Source organism: Argopecten irradians, chromosome 4 (assembly GCF_041381155.1).
Source record: "Argopecten irradians isolate NY chromosome 4, Ai_NY, whole genome shotgun sequence".
Taxonomy (NCBI): Eukaryota; Metazoa; Mollusca; class Bivalvia; order Pectinida; family Pectinidae; genus Argopecten; species Argopecten irradians.
Window position 1 is genome coordinate 32,620,554 of NC_091137.1, and position 20,531 is coordinate 32,641,084.

Consider the following 20,531-nt stretch of genomic DNA (forward strand, 5'->3'; position numbering starts at 1 on the left):
CCATTGTGTAAATCTGCAAGGGTGTGTGGTCTACCTTAAGGTGTTTAAAATGTGTGTGATCTACGAGGTCCTTTTCGGTAACAGGTATTCGATAATATTGTTAATATTATTGGAATAAAATACTTAAAATATTCTTTAAAGATGCTCGACCGCTGATAAATGGTATTTTTTCTCTATCACAAAAACAGGAGCAGACAAATTAGTATTTTCTTCAGTTACAAAAGTTACTTACTTTACACTATTACCACCGTTGAGAAGTTTGAGCTTCTAAGTTTACTTCAAGATAAAAATATTAAAAATAATTAATTGCATCCCGAAAAAATTCTTTGACACTATGTTCTATATTGAATGAAGTACTGATCGCGCATGCACCGGAAGCAAAATCAATTATTTTATATTATTTTTTGTATTAGTTATACATATATATATATATGCGATTAAACATCAGTTATTGTTCAAATGATGAGTATCATTTATGCTCTATCGACGGTGGAGCATCTTAAGAATAAATATTGAAATCCGTCTTCTATTAGACCTTTATCCGAATGCTTGAATAATAGGTATTTAACACCTCCCATCTATAACGATGGTAGATTTTGCATTATTTTAGTCTTGAGTCAGCAATACTTTGAACTTTTAGCTACTTTTAGTAGTCTCAAAATGACGAACCAGCTGTACTTTACAATAGCATATAACCAGTACGTTTGTTTGCAATGCTCTCTAATGTCGTTGACCTTTTTTGTCAGGAGCTACATATTGGTGCAAATCAATGAAAAGACATTTTGCACAGATGTCCATATGAGTAACTCAGACGTTCAGTTTAGGTATAGGCATCAAAATTCCGATTCACAAAATTTGGAAACAACTATGAAGCTGTTTCCACTTTCAGCAATTGTGAGTACTTGATATATTAAATATAATAATGCCGCATTTTGACTCCATGTCATTGATGTGCTCGTCTTGGTCGCTACACAAAGGTTAGTTACTTTCGTTAATGAATCATTGTTACTAGAATTGAAAACATCTTTGTATTTCTCTCACATGTCACTATATATTATTTAAATAACAAAAGGATCCGAAAACAGACAGAATCAATATAAATCCGCTCCTAGCTAGAAAGAGGTATGGCGCATATCGACCCGTTTCAACTTAAAGTTGGCTGTTATCCAAATCCCAAAATAAATTTCAAAATACATATATGTGGTTTTTTAATACATTTGCTTAACATTTAACATAAATTGTCTTATATGTGGAAATAAATTTGTTAATTGCAGTAGATAATTCATCAAATGACAGGTTTGCGACTTTTGGAAGGGTCTTCCCGAATTAAAACACACTTTTTACAGAGCGCTGCAGAGGACCAACTTCTTCTACGGCTCATTTTATTCATTGCAATAAATTACAATGTTAAAGGGATAATTCACTCAGGCTAATTCTTTTACATAACCAAGAAGCAAAATATGGCATAAATGTATTGTCCTATATTTCTTATGAAACATATAACATAAGATATTGACAAATTCCACGTCATTGTTTAGTATTTTAATTGATTCCGTTGTAATTACAAATCGTTGATCAATACGATTAAGCAGGTACAAAAAATGCGGTACCCATACCTGAGCCAAAGTCACGCACATTAAACAAATGAACTACATAACCACTGAGGAGGTGATTGAATGATTTTTAGGTAAGATAATTCACCTAATACACTACTGTTAGAGCGATTTGAGCAGTTTTAGACAAAGGTTGCATTACTCTACGAGCAAGGGGCAGGGTTCGGCATACAAGATGTTCGACCGCAATGTGTAATGGCGAACAGCGAGTGAATTTGAACAGTTCACACGCATTTCACCACCATGGGCTTTCTGGCATATCACAGTAAAACCGACAGATCTAATTACCATTAGAACTGGTTTTTTCCGATATTTGTACAAATTTTAATGTTTTCTTAGACTGAATTGTCCCTTTAATCCTATTCCAAAAAGTGTCCTCCAATATGATCTTACCAATAAATGTCAAAAACGTGGTTGATAAATTATTTTGATTTAAAATTAGCTAGACAGGGTATTACATATACTGTTATTTGAAGGTCGAGATCTCGAATCAAGAACATGTCTCTTATTTTTTTTTATTTCAACAAGCAACAGAAACTATTTGTTTTGTAGTTTCAATTTTGAATTATATTTGACATCAAAGAGTAAAGATAAAAAAATACATATTTGTAAAAATATATTTTTCGTGTCTATCTAATATACATTGTAAACATTGTGCCACGTCAACAGTGGGAAGGATAAGGTCAATATGGGTAAGTAGGATAAATATTGCACAGAATTAGATATCTCATTACAACACTATACTGTACATTAATATTATGTAATGATGTTACGTTTGCCGTTTGTATACGACAAATAACACGACATTTTATTTTGGAAACGGCAGATCCGTAATAATTTACCTGTAGAGTATTTTTTTATCTTTATCGTGGTCAGGTAGATCTTCCTTCCCCAAATGTTTTGGCGCTGTCCACTACAACCTCCAGAGATGCGCCGACTTGGGTGATCAAGTCCCAGCCCGGGATCACAAAGCTATCCACCAATCTATAATTGTAACAACATAGTTGGTATGCTCGCTAGGAGTATTCATACACAATATATATTACTTGTATTGTACCTTCCATAGTTCATCTCGTTTCCTCCACAGCCAAAATGAAACCATTTCTGTCTCTCGACACAAACATCCTGTCAACTTCTTCCTCTGATCAAGTGATACAATGATTTACAGGGCTTTCCACATATAGGCTGTCCTAGAAACCCCTGTCATCCCACCTGCACTGGAAGACGCCATATTTTCCATACTCCTAGCTGACAGTCTGCTACTAGATCCTGGTACTTTGCCTGCTTCCTCTCATTAACATCATACATGCGTTTTCCCCACGGTATGGTCAAATCCACCAAGATAACATGTTTGGAATTTAAATACCACTTTTTGAAAGAAAAAAAGCGTCCTTCTGCACATTTTTGTACTACAATTTAGAAAATTTTCCGCTGCGCGGCGCGTTTCCTAAAACGTTCAAGCACGTAATGTTCAAACCTTAATAATGAAAATTCAATACACACGAACTAGACTAAAAATGTCCATCAAGGGATTATACTATTTCAAAATATGCTTCTTAAAAGATTAATTTGTTTATATGTCTTAGGAAGACAATTAATTTATTATTATTTTGAGTTACACAACAATGTGCCGATGGTGTGAATCCGGTATGTTCAGATCGAGCTGGGTTGCATAATAGTATGACAACACTCACATTTATCATTTCTAAATGGAGGTAATTTTAAATCGAAAAATCACCGTGTTAAGAACTCTTTAAAATCATCAAAATAAATTGTGAAACCCATTCTTGATCGTACATTTTTCCCGGGGTGACCCCAGACCCTTTAAAAACTAAAATCTCGCGCCTTCGGCGCTCGTACTTCAACAAAATGCATCGCAATTTACTAAAACTCATTCTAAATCGTACAATTTTTTCACGAGGGAGACCCCCGGACCCCTAAACACCAAAATCTCGCGCCTTCGGCGCCCCAAAATCATCAAAATACATAATAAAACTCATCTCAGCCATTCTAAATCGCAATTTTTTTCACGGGGTGACCCCCAGACACCTCATACATGTATACCTAAATCTTGCACTTTCGGTGCTCTTGAATTCAACAAAATGCATCGTAAACCTCATCTCTGCCGTTCTAAATCGTATTATTTTTCCCGGGGAGACCCCTGGACCCCCCAAACAACAAAATCTTGCGGGAGGGGGGGGGGGGTGCTACGAAATATTGAGGACCTTTGCCCCCCCCCCCCCCCCCAATACCTTTCATCTTCCTACGCCACTGATAAATGGTATTAAAACTAGACCAAATGACAACGTTCTTGTTTAAATAAACAAATGTTATTTGGTCGTTCTTATGTTTGGTGGAAACCCAGATCTATTCGCAACTGCCAATATGTAGCCGTACCACTCATATTTTTGGTGCACTCAAACCGAAATTTCAACATTTCTGTCTTGAAAACGTAGCCAAATTTTTATTTGTTATATTTTGCCTACATATTTGTGATCATAATATGTAATTATTTATACTCTTCAGAAAATAATACAGTTTAATGACATAAAACATTATTTTGATACCTTTTCGGATCAAAAAGGGAACCCTATAATACTCCTCTACTGGGCAACTTTAATTTGGCTATAGCGTATTTCGAGGGTTGCTACATATAACATTTAATTTTAACAAAATAAGTTCGTGGGCAAATTTCCATTGTTCGTGAAAGAGGTCCTTTGACATTTTTTTTTTTTTGTCCACGCGGTTGGAGTTACATCTTTGTCCCATATTTACCATTTGAGGTAATTCGTATCCTACAGACTTACGTTTGATGGGATCCCGTGTCATCTGGAAAATCCTGTTGATATTACTTCTTTGACTTATATAGAAGTATTACAAACACTGTTAATTATGCATTACTAGGGAAACTATCGAAGGCATAGACTGGCTGTTCGTTCTGGAATCTATTTCTTCCAGCGTTTAACAGCCAAGGTCACTGAAAGAACTTGGACTGGCCCAGCAAGAGGAATGGGCTTCCATCCAGCAAAACCGGAAATGGGATTCTATTGCGAGCATGCGTCTGCGATGTCGCAGTATTATTGGAGCTTGGGGACGTCACAAAAGATACTAAAATGAAAATTACACGAAAAATTGTATCGAGCACTCGATAAAAGTTCATAGTTTTTCTGTTGGAACCTGTGTTTATACTTCTGAAAGACAGCATTAAATTACTTTTTATGAATATTGTACAATAAAATGAATTTGATGTACCACAAAATAAAAGTGACCCTTAGCAAATTATGATAAGTATATAATGGCCGATATACATCGGATCTAACTAAATGTAAAACGCCTTACTGAAACTTGATTTTGATAGAATCTTCTTCCTATTTTATATAATAAAAGTTAACTGGTTTATCTTCCCAATACGAACTTAATGAAAGTAGGATTGTGACCTTCCTTTGACATCCTTCCTTATCTATCAGACCAAGTCTTATCAGTGATCTGGGTGACCATAACTCGGTATTCATCTGGAATCCGACAGAGGTTCTACCGACAATATGTTCACCATGAAATACCTGCCGGTCTTTGTTCTCTGTGTTTACGGATACAGGTACATAATTAATCATTTTTTATTGTATTTCTATATTTCTATCAGTGATTTTCCTAAACAATCCATTTTTATCAATTTTCCCAAGCTTTGTTTTAAAATACGTGTATAAGTATTGAGATAATAGCATTATTCAAATGATAATATATATATTGTAAAATTGAAGTACATCTTTTCGGGATAGAGATTAATTTTGAACCTGTTTTAAAGTTGGCTACTTATATTTGGTATTTGTATTTTCTGGGGTTTTTCTCTTTTTTTTCCAATTGAAATCATATTTCTGAAATCAAAATTTAAGTCCGGTTTCTGTATGGAATTCCCTGACTGTAAATTAAGGAAGGCTTGTGTAACGCCTGAGCTGTCACGTATGTTTCAAAATATACTACATTGTATATCAATCAAATGATTTCTGTAGTTTTTCACGTATATACCTTGAAACCAGACATTTTCGCTTTGCTTTCATCTTTGCACAACGCAGAGTTAAGAGTTAACTACATTTGTGGGTAAGTCGCAATTGTGATTTCATGCGTTTGTATGCATGACGTCACATTTGTCATTGAAAACAATGTAATATTCAAACCCAGACTAATGACATAACAACTTATGCTTTCTCACAATTTGTAATACGCAAAGACGGCGTTCAACGACCTAATTCTTCTTTCTTTCCCCAGCCTCTGCCAAGTTGCTGCTGATCCGATGCAAGAGTTTCTGGGCCACATAGACAATGCCACCAATAACCTGTGGGTCCAGATGGAGACTGACAGTGATCACGTGTTCCTCAGAGATGATCTGGAGAGCTTTATCCACTCCTACGATACCGACAGTAATTATTACATACAAAAATAGTTTAATATACAGTAAACATGGTTATATCTGCTAAATTAGGTTGTAGCTCGTGGATGTAATAATTCTTGGATTAGAGAAGGAATATGCAAAAAGTAATATGAGCGCAAATGTCAGCTATCGTAACATTATAGAAACGATAAATATAATCCTACACTGACTGTGTCTATGACAAAAAGAGTAAATATATATGTTGGACACTTCCATATACAATGTAAGTGGACAAAAAAAACTTCAAACTAAAAAGTTGAATCGGGGATAAAATCATCAACCCGAAAAAGAGTATCAGACACACTAAGGTGCTCACATCTGAAGTTTCAGTTTCTTTGAGACTCCTTTCGACCTGGATGAAAGATGTTTTTGGATTTGCAAATAAAATTTATCTGTAGCAAGTTCCAAATTTTGTCTTAAACTTATACATTTGTTGTAATAAATGATCCATTAGGCGGCCATTTTGAAAATATGACCTCGTTGCTTTGAGTAGAGCCAAATTTTCACCATTTTTCACTTAAATTATTTTATTTACATCATCAATGCGACAACATCTTTAGCTGTATCGAGCTATTTTTGCTGTAACGCATTACTAGGTTTATTGCTATGGTAATATAAAGTATTAATAAAGACCGAGAAATCACACACTTTGATTTATTACATTTAATGGAAATTGATCAGTTCTATTGTTACACTGAATTATTGAAAAATAACACAGATATAAATAGTTCAGAAACTTAATTACACGGACCCCTTGTTTGTCTGTCTAATTTAGAAAACGTAAACTTTCCCCAGTTGATATGCAAAATATTTCCATAAATTAGATACCAAACCTTTTTCTATAACTATAACACTCTAAATCTGAGTGAAACAAATATCTCATACGCGTATCTTATCAACATCACTTTTTGTATTGGTTTTCTTTTTCAGACAACGGACATGTGACAATGGTCGAGTTCTTCCATCACTTTCTGAAAGACGACCCTGATCTAGGTTCTGTCGCGTATGGTCTATTCCAAGAGTTTGACGCAAACCAGGATAAGGTGGTAGACACTTTGGACCTTGATACTGTATACTCACGGATGGATTTAAACAGTATGTACAATTTGTTTGTCTGTTTGTCTGTTTTTGGTGGAGGTGGAGGAGGGGTGTTATTTATATATATTTTATATTTTATTTCAAAATGGCGGGATATTATAGTTGTAAAATTACAATAATACGTCGAGGTATGAAAGAAAAATACACTTTCATAAGTGGATATAATTAATCTTTCTTTGTTTTCATACCAAATCCGGCTTTCTGATTGGCCAATATTATTTTTGCATACCACTAGGAAAAAAAATCCGAGAATGGCGCGAAAGCCGACGTTATCGTGACGTCACAATAGAGACATTGACGCTGCGTATCGATTCGGAAAAAAAGAATTCCTTAAAAAACCACTAGAATGGTACATTCATTTTACTTCATTTTATCAAATAGAGTATAAAATTAATTATAAGTGTCACTCGTTCGGGATAGGTACGTAGTCACGTACGCGTGTGCATGGCCAGTTGAGAGCATCGATTATGGTGATATACGTGAAGAGATTATTTTTTGGATTTCCTTTCACTTGTGTTAAAATTTTATTTTGACAAACATCTAAATGACAGTTTAGAGGAGTTGACACGTTTTCTTGCTAAAATACGCGGATTCACACAGTTTGCAAACAATTTTTTTTATACCCCGATAAAATTAAAAAATAGTGACATCAATGCTTAAATGAAGGATAGGGATATTCTACCCTCAGGGTCACAAAATATTGCAAAACCCTCGGCAAGCCTCTGGTTTTACTACATTTTGTGGTTCCCGGGCAGAATATCCCTATCCTTCATATCCACATATGAAAGAGTCTTATTTTCTCACATGATTTTTTTTTAAATCAATAAATGAAGTATATGTTTATATTCATTTAATTTTGCTCGTTGTTTATACACAGTTATTATCAAATTCAAAACAGTGTTTGTAAATTGAATTTTTTTATTACCTATTTTACGTATTTTGTTTACAAAATATGCTCATTTTCATTTCAGAGGACAGTCGAGTCGAGGAAGATGAATTCAAAAGATACTTTAACTCAGTAAGTCATAACTTCCTATGTGTTTTAACTCACTAATATACGAGGCTAAAGAAGTTGAGCTATATTTTCTTATCTTTAAACCTAACATGTTCTAAAGTCCAAAATTAGTACACTTCTGAAATCATTCTATAACTCTTTTTCTCATTTTAAATCATGCATGTTCTAAACTTCATGATTAGTGCACATCTGAAATCATATTCTAGAAGTCTTTATCTCTGTTGATACTCTTTATCTCTGTTGATACTCTTTATCTCTGTTGATCAAGATTTTTTTTCTTTGTTTCAGCTGCTGACTGTTCTTTACTTACTCATCGTACAAGGTATTCCCGACCCAGGTCCAATCGAATAAAAAATATTGTTTACAGAAAAAGTTGTCTGCCTTATTAACATTACTTACATAAGGTTCCCTTGTAATCTTACTTGTTTTTTGCTATCCTGTACATTGTATAATGTTATGAGTTTGACAAAAAAAACCAATATGTTAGATAACCTGTAGTATACGAGCGTGTATTAATTACATATGTGTATTTATTACGGTTTTATGGGGAAAATGAAATACTTCTTAACTCAAAAAGGCGTTTGATAACTTATACCGTGAATTATTTAATTTTGAAAAAACATGGTGAATTCATCTCTTGGTAATTGTTTCATTGACAGTTTTTGTATGCATTTTCTGTTATGATTCAATTGCATATGCAAAAATACTTTTGAGGGAATAATTTGCAACATAATGTTTTTTTGCTCACATGATTGCCTGATCTCATCACAATATTGCATTCAGCATTCGATTCTACATACCAATCACCATTCAAATGTATGTCTTGCTCCGTATTTCTTATATAACCCGTACTATATCCAAATCATTTATCGTATTTTTTCTTGACTATAGTACTTGACAGTTACGGCATGTGAAATATAAGATATTCTTTTTTTAGTTAAAATAATTGTTCATAAACAAAAATATATTTGTTCTCAAATAAAACTTTATTTCATATTATATGTATTGCTACATATCACATACCAAAGTGCTCCAAATGCTTGTAAAGCTGTTGCCACATTATCATTACTTTTATATTACCGAAAGCGATTTAAAGGAAAGAATACTTCATATCTTGTCATAGAAAAACCAAACAACTACGTGATGAAATGGGTTATTATTTGGCTAAGATTCGTTCCAGAAACTACATATTGATACCGATCACTTAGTTTAAATAATATTTATTCAGTAAGGGTAGGGCTCTCCTAATTTCTGGTGATTCAACACAAGTCAGTAAGCGTAGAAGCAAGTCCATTATTGCTGAGGTTCCTATGTGTTTTAAAAGTGTTCCGATAAAATCATCTCTCGACTTTAAAAACTCAAATATCTGCAAAAGGAAAACAGATTGAAAATATATTCTACCGTAAAACATGCATGCCATAAAAGGTTGGATTCAGAAGCAATTGGTTTTGTTTATTTCTTCTATGGGTGTTAATTTTACAGTATTTTGGTAGTAAAAAGGAATGAATGTCACTAAAGCTGACAATGCAAGTTAAGAATAAAAAAAAAATAAGTATACTTGTATTTCAAGAATCGATAATGAGACAATCCCCTGTCGAGGCAGCAATTTTTGTTTAAATTCCGACGCTCTCACTGACCCATGTATAAAGCGCATGAATCGACACGCGTGCGCTCAGTCATATACATATACACCTAGCAGTCCACTGTGTATCCCCTACAAATAGATAAACAAAGCCCTTACCTGTAAAACTGTATGGGGCTTATTTTAGCAAGAAAACGTGTCAACTCCTCTAAACTGTCATTTAGATGTTTGTCAAAATAAAATTTTAACACAAGTGAAAAGAAATCCAAAAAATAATCTCTTCACGTATATCACCATAATCGACGCTCTCATCTGGCCATGCACACGCGTACGTGACTACGTACCTATCCCGAACGAGTGACAACTATAAAGGACACACACGTGTCGATGTACGTGTAAAACCTTGTGTATATTGAAGTTTTATTAGCTCGTATTGGATATATTTTGGGATCAGGCTGACAACAGATTCATGTTATAACTTCATTGAAACCTTGTCAGGTGAGTGCATGGTTTATTTTTAATTTGACATTGTTATTTGTAATGTAATAAACGTAGGACTTGTATTTACCAGTAATGTTTATGCTCTAGCCATTTGCAATGTGCGTGTGTGTCATGAGAAATTCTGATCGTTATTTAGAGCTTAGTATACCAAATTACTGCCCATGGGAAATGTTGGGAAGTCAGGACATAGATTTTACCTATATATATTCATATGATAGTAATAGTTTACCGATAATCACAGCTGTGATGCATCTAAGTGGATTTTCGTGGACGACATGGATTTGTGAACTGAAGGGAGTCGGAGTAACAAAGTCTATTAATCTTCTTATTTTATATCAAAATAGACTTTCGCCAGTTTGAATGACTTATACATACATATATGTACTTGTGCTGTTGGACTCTCATCCTGATACTACAACCTGTGAAGTGTAACTGAGGCATTATCGTCAGTCTATGCGCGATTACCAGAGTTGTCCGATTAGCGGGCGCCATCTTTGTTTACGTAGCGACTAAGTAGCAGAATAAGGATAAGGAAAGCCTTGCTAAATAACTTATTATACTATGTAGTAATATCATAAAAGTGATTTGAAAGAATGTTGTATCAAAGTGTGAGAACGATACGTTGTGTAACGCATACATTTAGAGTTAAGACTGCGGACTATACTTCGTGTCAGAGAGCATCAGTGTACTTCCAGTACTATAATAGTATCTATACCAAAGTGCCGGACAAATTAGTAGAAACATTGTTATTGTGTAAATTCTGACGGACACGTCATATTCTAGTACTTTATTATGTGTAAACTAATCGTAGATCTAACGGACATGCGATAGTTAATTATTTAGATATTTTGTCATGTTATTGATTTTATTGTCCGGCGAAGAGATTATTGCACGGCGCCGGACAAGCGGTGATTGGTCAGATTCGGTCACGTGATCGCTGGAAAGTTTATATAAGCGCGCGATTTTAACTGTCTTGACAGATTTGCTCAGCCAGCGACAGCAGCATATACTGATACGGCAAGGTACTTAGCCTAACATCATGGCTTGGGATTTTTGGATATTATATATGTATTCAATAGGTTTTTTTATATACCTATACATAAATGAGTCAAAGAGAAAGTAAATAAATTCTAAATAAGACGGATATTTCCTTATAATTCAAGGAGTTATCTCCCATTTACTAATACTATATACCGAGGTGGTACATCCCGTTATTCTACGTTTCTATATTTAAAACTTTAATGGTACATGTATCTGACCAGTCAGCGCGCCCGTATATTCGTCGTATGTCAATTACAATGCTGTAGAGCTATCTCCTACTACACTAGCGACTTGGAGAGAAAGAGAGACTTAGAGGAAGGCTAAAACTGTAATGTAATTTTAAACATGTTCCACCTTAATAAATTGATGGATTAAAAAAGAAGTTTGTCTATTGTCTTTGAGAAGTGGCCTTGGAGGGATCAACGAATCGGCAAATTTCTTTTCATATCGGGGCATTTGTATCTGATACAATATATGTTTAGAATGACGCACGTGTTGATGGATAGATTGATGGGACTTAACGTTTTTGTTCCGGTTATAACCGAGCCTAGAAAACTAGGCAACTAGGCGCACGTGTACCAAGTCTCGTGCTTTATATAGGGGTTGGCGAGTGAAGGTTACTACATGTAAGCAGAGCAAAAGAAATATGGTTGCCATTTCCTTGGATACGACACTGTCATAACTAGGGGATATCTCAAAAACAATTTTCGAAAAAAAAGTCATTATCTGTTATTTCTTAATTTCAAAAGCATGCTTTTTAACTTACATTGTCCGCTTTAAATACTGCGTTACACGAATGGTCAATTTAGTGTTTTTGACGCTTAGTTCGTATAATATGAAAACAAAGCAAAACAAAAATTTGGTACATAACGTCAACATCTTCAGACACAACATAAGAAATAATAAAGATTCCATACAGCTGTTTCTCCCTGTTCAGTTTAAGGAAGAATTTTTCATGTTCAAACTTGAGCCAGTCCATTAAACCTAGAGCAGGAAATAAAGCAGAACGATTCAAAATCTGGAATCGTCGAGTCTGCAGAAAAATATGCTAGGCAAGATCATTTGGTTCTAAACACAAAGAAACTTCAATGACTGATAATGTCTTCTTTTGTGTCAGGTTTATTCCGTTGCATATAAGATAAACAATTATCTGAATCTTTAAATGTCAAACAGGTCTACATTTGTGTGATAGATATTTCTTCCTTTACTCGACAGAGCACAATTTCACTATCCATACCATTTTGTTATTCCCTCTACTGCTTCCGTCTACATAAGATTTCTCACCTTGGAGTGGTTCATGACTGATGTTGTATATTATATTAAAGTTATGATTAGATTTAAGCATGATTGTGACCTCCATTTGACTTCAGACCTTATCTGTAAGGGAAAGTCTTATCAGCTTATGGGTGAACAGATCTAGAACTCGGTATTCCTTTGGAATCCAACACAGGGTGTACCGGCAATATGTTCACCATGAAATACCTACCAATTTTTGCCCTATGTCTTTATGGATACAGGTAATGATAAATTATATACATGTATGTGTTTCTTGTACATGTGGAAAGGGATACTAATGTCTTTAATTTATTTGTAAATATGCAAACCGTTTTGGGTGTAAAATACATTTGAATATTAACATGTTTCTACATTTCATCCATGTCAATACTGGAAAGAAATGTGACTATATCTTGCTTTAAACTTTAAAGCTGATTACTGAAATCTTTCGTTATATACATGCATTTAATATTAAAGATAAAATATCTGTCTCACTAAGTACTGATAATTATCTTTAATTAATTGGTCTATATTTTTTTCATGAATTACTTGATGAATTAATGTGTATATTACAATGATAGTGATTTTGTTAAAACTTCGTGTTTAATTTTATATTTTATATGTAGAAATTCTTACTTTACCATTGGGTACCTTGAAACTAGTCATGTTCTCTTGATTTCATTGAATTATCTTGCATGTCTTGCTCTCCCTAGCCTCTGTCTGGTTGCTGCTGATCCTTTGCAAGAGTTTTTGGGCCACATCGACAATGCCACCAGCAATCTCTGGGCCCAGATGGAGACTGACAGTGATCACGTGTTTCTCAGAGATGATCTGGAGAGCTTTATCCACTCCTACGATACCGACAGTAATAATTATACATTTTGTACAATGAAAAAGGGGCTCTCAACCACTGCATTTTAGCGTGGTTAGTCTACAAGTCAGGATAACTTTGCCTATATGAGTGCACAAACATAAGTCTGGTAAAATGGTATTAACAATTTAATGTACTTTTTTATTGAAACGATTCATTGAGTCCTCCAGTACGGATTTTATGCACTAGTATGACAAGGGCAGTAACTGTTATAGATTAATTAGAAATATATCCATGTTCTTTATATCTCCTTTGTTCAGTGGTTCTGAAATGCAGCATATGACCGTACACATATGGACAAAAGGTGTAAACAATATCAAAATGATTTATTGCATAACAATGATCAAGTTTGATCAATGTTTTATATCTACTATAACATTCAGAGCCTTAAATATACATCTTAATTTTAATATAATCTTAATTTTATAGACAGAAATCAACTACTGTAAAACCGAGTATATTACATGTAGAGAGGATATCCTAATCTCGTATCAAATGGATATTTGCTGCATCTATTTGTTTTCTTTTTAAGACAGCGGACATGTGACAATGATCGAGTTCTTCCACCATTTTCTGAAAGATGACCCTGACTTGGGTTCTATTGGATATGGTCTGTTCCAAGAGTTTGATGCCAACCAGGACGGTGTGGTCGACACTCTGGACCTTGATACTGTATACTCACGTATCGATTTAAATAGTATGTACTGTTTATCTATCATTCAATTGTAAAGAACATTTTGATTGGCTAAAAGAAAAAAACCGTTATACTGTTTTAGTAACGCGGCCTCCGATTAGCTGATTCTATGTCTTTATAACTTTTTTAAAGAGAAAATAGTCCCGAAAGAAATTTAAAAATTCCGTTATACCAATACTGTATGATGATTTATATAAATAGCTGCTAACATTGTAACTTTTCGTGTGAAAACACCAAGAATAGAAGTGTCTTCGTTCGGAATAAAAAGTGATTTACATATTTGTTTTAATTATCAATTTCTTAAATGTTTACATAATATATATGTAACATGAATTTCTTAATTTGAATATGGAATATAACAGTTAAAGTAAGTCATCATATGTGTAATTTTTCAATAATTCGCTAATGATCCTTCTAATTAGTAAATATACATTTGTTTGTTAGTGATCGTGACCATGTTAAGCGTCGTAAGTCTTTGTTGAGTTTCAAATAAATGTTGTTATTTTCAGTAATTTGTTTGTACATTAATAATTAATACAACATATTTTTTCTATTTCAGAGGACTCCCGGGTAGAGGAAAATGAATTCAAACAATACTTTAAATCGGTAAGTCGTACTTTTTCTCTGAGCATGTTTGTAACATACTTTTACTCTGTGAACATGTTTGTACGTACTTTGTCATGTTAAAACCTTACGATTATTTCGTTCTTGAAATCATATAAATAAATAAAGATATTTTTTGTATTTCTCCTTTGATAACAGTTCATTATTGTTTTGTTTCAGCTGCTGACTGTTCTTTACCTAATGCACATTCAAGGAATCCCAGATCCAGGAATTTAAACCAAATAAATAAATTATATACAGGAAACTTTGTCTGCCTTATTACATCTCTATTAAAACACATATGTCGCTTTTATCATTTTACCAAATATTTGCAAATAATGTGCCCCCCCTCTTTGCAATCAAAATGTATTTTCCTAGCACTATATCAAATACCGGTAGTGACCCAAATTCTTATAATTTAATTTCCAGAGTACTTCTGAATCACTAATGCCTATTTACATTTTATAGAGACATAGACATTTTAAGCAATGCTTAAAAACATCATCAATTATAATACAACATTCTGCATACAAGCAATGTAATATAAATTAAAAGAAATCAGCCACCTTTATTACACCCATGTTGCTTTCACTCCGATTAACGACTATGTGATATTTAAAGATGATAAAAGTTACAAAAGTTACTTACTTTACACCATTACTACCAATTTCCCATTCATTTGTATATAAATATGAACAAAATTAAACCCCATAAACCTCCCGTAGGAGGCCCCTCTTACCTGCCTGTCGAGCGTACGCACGACCGGAAATACATCCTTCTTTATCCATGAAGCCACCTAAGCGCAGCACAGGATATAGAGAGAAGGGGAGGCAAGAATTTTGGATAGAAACCAAAAAGAGGGTGGGACTCTGTAAAGTTATGGTAAGTATTACATCATGAAAATTGGTTTTACAAGAAAAACCTCAATTTCATTTCAGTAATACGTTACCATAACTTTAGTATGCGAATTCGTCTTACCGTAGTGGAGTCTCTAACATCCCAGCAAGCAAGCAGTTCAATACAGGGCAGTAAGATGGGCCAAAAGAATGAAACCCCGCAGGGATATATAAAAATATCGGAACCAAAAAGCCACCCGTGTACCGACACATGCGATGCATACTAAATACTAGGAGGAGGAACAGCCAGAGACTGTGCCACCACCAAAGGACCCAAGGAAAAAAGGTCATCTGACACAGATGCCAAGGATCTCAGATAAAAATCTGTGAAGGTAGTCTGCCCACGCCAGAAAGCTGCAGACATGACCTCCTGAAAGGAAGAGCCAGAGAGCAGAGCCCAAGAAGTTGCCAGAGCTCTGACCTCATGTGCTCTCACCTTAAACCTGTCAAGAATCCCTTCTTCTGTGTGATCGTATGCAAAACGAATGACCTCACAGATCCAACGAGAGACAGACTGTGCAGATATATCTCGCTTTCCAGGTTTGATAGGAAGGAACAACCGAGAACGAGAACCTCGCCCCCCTAGTTTTGTCGAGGTAAACTCGTAAAGAACGACAAGGACAAAGCAACCTGTCCTCGTCAGAACAACCTGCAACAGATGGTATTGAAGGGATTCTAATAGGCTCAGGGGAGAAACCAGGAACCTGATTCTTAGTGAGAAAAGCAGGATCAGTTACCAGAGTAACTGCAGAAAATCCCCTTGACCAACGCAGACAAGATTGAAGACATGACAAGGCATGTACTTCACTACGTCTTCGACCTGAAGCCAAAGTAACCAGGAAAACCGTCTTCAAAGTAAGAAACTTCATAGAGGCACTGGAAAGTGGCTCATACGGAGCCTTGGTCAAGGAACTGCCTGATTCGAGGTCTAGGGAGACCGAAACCCCTAATCAAAGCAGACAAGGAAGGAGAATTACCAACTTCCGGTCTGCCATGAAAGGCAAAAACACTAGCTAATGCTGAACGATAGCCAGCAATAGTTCCAGGTGAAAGCTTACGATCTCTGAACAGGGACAGAAGAAAGTCAGCAATCACCTGAACAGATGCCTTGATTGGATCAATCTTCCCTTCACCACACCAATCGCAGAAAATTCTCCATCTAGATTGGTAGATGGCAGAAGAGGAAGACCTAATTGATCGCGTGATGCTCTGGGACACGTCCTCAGAAAAGCCTGCCTGAGTGAGGCCTCCAATGATAGCCTCCAAGCGTGAAGGTGGAGAATCTGAGGATGTGGATGCACCACGTTGGACAGAGGCTGCCGAAGAAGATCTCGACTTGGAGGCAACTGCAGAGATTGATCCACAAGAAGATACAGCAACTCTGAAAACCATGGCTGCCTCGACCACAAGGGTGCTATGAGAAGCAGAGAGCAATGATGTTCTCGAACCTTCTGGAGCACCCTGCCCACCAGATTGAACGGGGGGAATGCAAATGCATTCATGCCGTCCCAGTTCAGAGAGAGGGCATCTACTACCCAAGCCTGTGGGTCGGGAACCGGAGAGACATAGGTTGGCAACTGAGCATTCAGGGCTGTGGCAAACAGATCCACATGTGGTCTGTCCCAAGCCTGACAAACCGCTTGAAACACAGACGGTTTTAGCTGCCATTCCGTCAACACCGGTTGACGACGCCTGGAGAGGGTATCGGCCAGGATGTTCAAGCAGCCTGGAAGATGCTTGACCCGTATTGTCAAATGCATCTCCTGGCAATGCAAGAGAACCTTGATGGCCAGGGCGCACAGTACATGGGACTTGGTACCCCCTTGCTTCTCCAGATAAGCGACAACTGTAGAGTTGTCTGTCGCCAGGCAGATCACCTGTGACTGCAGCACATCCCGTAGGGACTGCAGAGCCAGCAGGACTGCTCTCATCTCTAGCACATTTATGTGCTCCGAGAGCTGATCCCCTTCCCACTCCCCGGACCGTATGTGACCGTCCAGGTATGGGCCCCACCCTGTCAGGGAAGTATCCGTGTACAGGGTCATGGTGGGACTCGGCCTGCGAAGAGGAACTCCTCGAAGGACATTGTCCTGATTGGTCCACCAGGAGTCCTTCACCGACTGAGTTAAGGGAAGCATTGCTTCCCAATCCCTGGAGGCAGGGACCCAGTTGGAAAGAAGGAACATTTGCAGAGGCCTGATGTGAAGGCGTCCCAATGGGACCACATCTGCCAGGGAGTTGAGATACCCCAGAAGTCTGAGGAACCAACGTACCTGGACCCGAGACATTTTCATGAAGGCTAGAACCATGTCTCGAGCCTTCTGAAATTTGTCGTCTGGTGGCAACACAATCCCGAGAACCGTATTGAAACGGTTCCCCAGGAAGACAAAGTCCTGAGAAGGAGTGACCTCTGACTTCTCTCTGGAGGGAATGAACCCTACCTTGAGCAAGAGCTTGAGGACCAAGCGAGTATCCTGCACTAATGGTTTCCTGACCATGTGTAACATGAGGGAATCGTCGAAGTAGATGTGAACATCTACTCCGAGAGTGAAGGAAGCTCACCACCACCTGCAGCAACTTGGTGAAAACCAGAGGAGCTGTGGTGAGGCCGAATGGCATGGCCCGGAACTGGAATACTCTGCCGTCGCAAGTAAAACGGAGGTATTTCCTTGCCGACTTCTTGATGGGGATATGAAAATAGGCATCCTTCAGATCGACCGAAGTTGCCCACATACCCTCCCCAACGGAAGCAATTATGCCCCGTGGGGTCTCCATCTTGAAGTGAGGAGATTCCACGTGCTTGTTGAAAGCACTCAGATCGATGATGGGACGCCAAGCTCCGGACTTCTTCCGAACCAGAAACATTCTGGAATAGAAGCCGGGCGTACATCCCACCAGAGGAACCTCCTCGACCGCACCTTTGCGGAGCATGGTCCTGACTTCCTCCTTCAAAGCAAGAGCCTTTTCTTGATCCCCCGGCGGAGGAAAGAAAATTGGCATGGCAGATAAGGGAGGAACCTGAGTCAGAGGAATGCCTAATCCCTCCGATACCACTGATAGAGCCCAGCTGTCCTGAGTGATTTCCTTCCACTGAGGGAGAAAGGAAGCAAGACGGCCGCCTACCGGAAGATCCGGAAATGGCACATCTAGACCCTCCCAAACACTGGAAGACGGGTTTAAAAACCCTGGAACATCCAGGTCTAGAGGAACAAGCGGGCATGGTATGGATGGAAGAAGCGAGTCAGGAACTCGACTTACCCTTTGAAGGAGGTCTCTTGCCACCCTTCCCCTTCTTCCCCTTGGCCTTGAAGACGGGTTTAGGCCTTTTCCCTGCAGACCGCTGCTTGGGATTAGGTCTAGCCTTCTTCGCAGCAGGCCCAGAACCCTGTGAAGAACTAGGACCAGAAGAGCTGGACTTCTTAAAAAGAATACCAGACGCCACAGAGTCCTCTTTAAGGTCCTTCTGAACAACTGGTAAAACACCACTTAACAGAGTTGGACCAGTGAAAGGGGCTGTCAAGAGTCGGGAGAGGAAGGGTTCGCTCACCTGCATGTCTGGAAGGACAGAGCAGCGGCGAGCAAGCATAACGTCTGCTAGCAATGAGCATTTTAGATCGCAACGCTGAATTCAGGGCAGACGTTAGTCTGTCCTGCATATCCTGTCTTTCCTTGTCAGAAAGTTGACCCTCAGGCAGGTCGGACAATCTGTACAAGGATACAGTGAAAAAATCCACGTACGACAGAATATGGAGAGAGAGGCGCAACATCCTCTCAATCTTGTGATGTTCCTTGGCCTGGAACACCACCTGGTCCACCAATTTCCCGGGCCAGGAAGCCAAATCCCTCGACTCCAGCTTTGCTGGATGCGGGGCTAACTTCCCGTCATGGATGCCATAATCAGAGGGTTTAACCTCTGATAAATCAGACACCCCGAGTTGCAGCCCAGGAAACCCAGGAGCACGAGTGGCAGAAGAATTCTTCTCTGCCACACGAGCCCTGGGCGGTGGCCAAAGCAGAGGACACAATAGTGCCCTCAGGCAGGGTCCTATCGCTGCGTGGAGCAGGCTTAGGAGGTACCACAGAGCTAAGCAAGGTGGTAGCCTCCGGGACCGATGACGTAGAAGGAGGTGGGCAATCCTTCTCGCCGAGGACAAGGGCAACATCTGCGCGTAAAGCACGCATGCCCGAGATGAGGTGGGAAGCTTCCACAACCACATCATCCTCAGCCTCATCCGAACACTGAGACTCGTCCTCAGAGAGAGAGCCATCCGAAGATGGATCCTCTGCAGAAGGTTCATCGACCTCAGAGCACCCAGGTGACAGATAAAGAACGTCATGCTCTGCCGTGCCCGAATCCCCACAGTCCATAGGTTCTGTGGAATCCAAACCAGAATGGTGGGATTCTACAGAGGGGGTAGCTAAAGGAGCTAATACCAGACTAGAAGGATTAGACTCCGGGTGGGGGCGTTTAATAGCAGAACGCTTGACCACCTTGACTCTAGGTCGAGACGAAAAAGCTCGGTAACTAGAGCCAGCCAACCCCTTGGACCGCGAAGCAGCCTTGACCGCCGAAGCGGTAGCACTAGGAGTCCGGTGACGCTGCCTAGTGCCGGCCAGAGAGACCCCAGAACGGGAAGGTTGTTGGGGAGGGGGAGCCAACAACCCACCGAAATGCTGCTGAGTGGGAGGGACCAAACCCCAAGGGTGCCATGGAGGGAAACCATATGGCCCAAAACCAAACCCTTGGGGGGCAATTAGGAGGTCCCATGGGCTGGGAGTGACCCCAGGATTGGCCAAATTGACCTGCCTGAGTCTGGGGCTGGAAACCTTGTCCATAGAACGAAGGTAATCCGCCACTCCCTCCGGAAGCAGACCCGGACATGTACGGATTGCAACCGTAACTGCCGGGATTCTGA

General features: G+C 38.3%; 2 protein-coding genes across 2 annotated transcripts; both read left to right on the forward strand.

The window, feature by feature from the left end:
- Positions 1 to 5,056: 5,056 nt before the first annotated feature.
- On the forward strand, positions 5,057 to 8,524 carry LOC138321340 (uncharacterized). The gene is made up of 5 exons (XM_069264966.1): positions 5,057 to 5,208; positions 5,877 to 6,028; positions 6,970 to 7,134; positions 8,109 to 8,155; positions 8,441 to 8,524. The coding sequence occupies exons 1-5, from the start codon at positions 5,156 to 5,158 to the stop codon at positions 8,501 to 8,503; spliced, it is 480 nt and encodes a 159-aa protein (XP_069121067.1). The 5' UTR covers positions 5,057 to 5,155; the 3' UTR covers positions 8,504 to 8,524.
- Positions 8,525 to 9,867: 1,343 nt separating this feature from the next.
- On the forward strand, positions 9,868 to 14,984 carry LOC138321341 (uncharacterized). Its single transcript, XM_069264967.1, has 6 exons — positions 9,868 to 10,232; positions 12,647 to 12,793; positions 13,265 to 13,416; positions 13,955 to 14,119; positions 14,676 to 14,722; positions 14,900 to 14,984. The coding sequence occupies exons 2-6, from the start codon at positions 12,741 to 12,743 to the stop codon at positions 14,954 to 14,956; spliced, it is 474 nt and encodes a 157-aa protein (XP_069121068.1). The 5' UTR covers positions 9,868 to 10,232; positions 12,647 to 12,740; the 3' UTR covers positions 14,957 to 14,984.
- Positions 14,985 to 20,531: the final 5,547 nt, after the last annotated feature.

Bases quoted from the DNA above. Each gene is read 5' to 3' on its own strand.
- LOC138321341 (XM_069264967.1), top strand. From the start codon at position 12,741: ATGTTCACCATGAAATACCTACCAATTTTTGCCCTATGTCTTTATGGA. The intron at 12,794-13,264 runs GTAATGATAAAT...TGCTCTCCCTAG, and splicing joins CTATGTCTTTATGGATACAG to CCTCTGTCTGGTTGCTGCTG. The intron at 13,417-13,954 runs GTAATAATTATA...TTTCTTTTTAAG, and splicing joins CCACTCCTACGATACCGACA to ACAGCGGACATGTGACAATG.
- LOC138321340 (XM_069264966.1), top strand. From the start codon at position 5,156: ATGTTCACCATGAAATACCTGCCGGTCTTTGTTCTCTGTGTTTACGGA. The intron at 5,209-5,876 runs GTACATAATTAA...TTCTTTCCCCAG, and splicing joins CTCTGTGTTTACGGATACAG to CCTCTGCCAAGTTGCTGCTG. The intron at 8,156-8,440 runs GTAAGTCATAAC...TCTTTGTTTCAG, and splicing joins TCAAAAGATACTTTAACTCA to CTGCTGACTGTTCTTTACTT.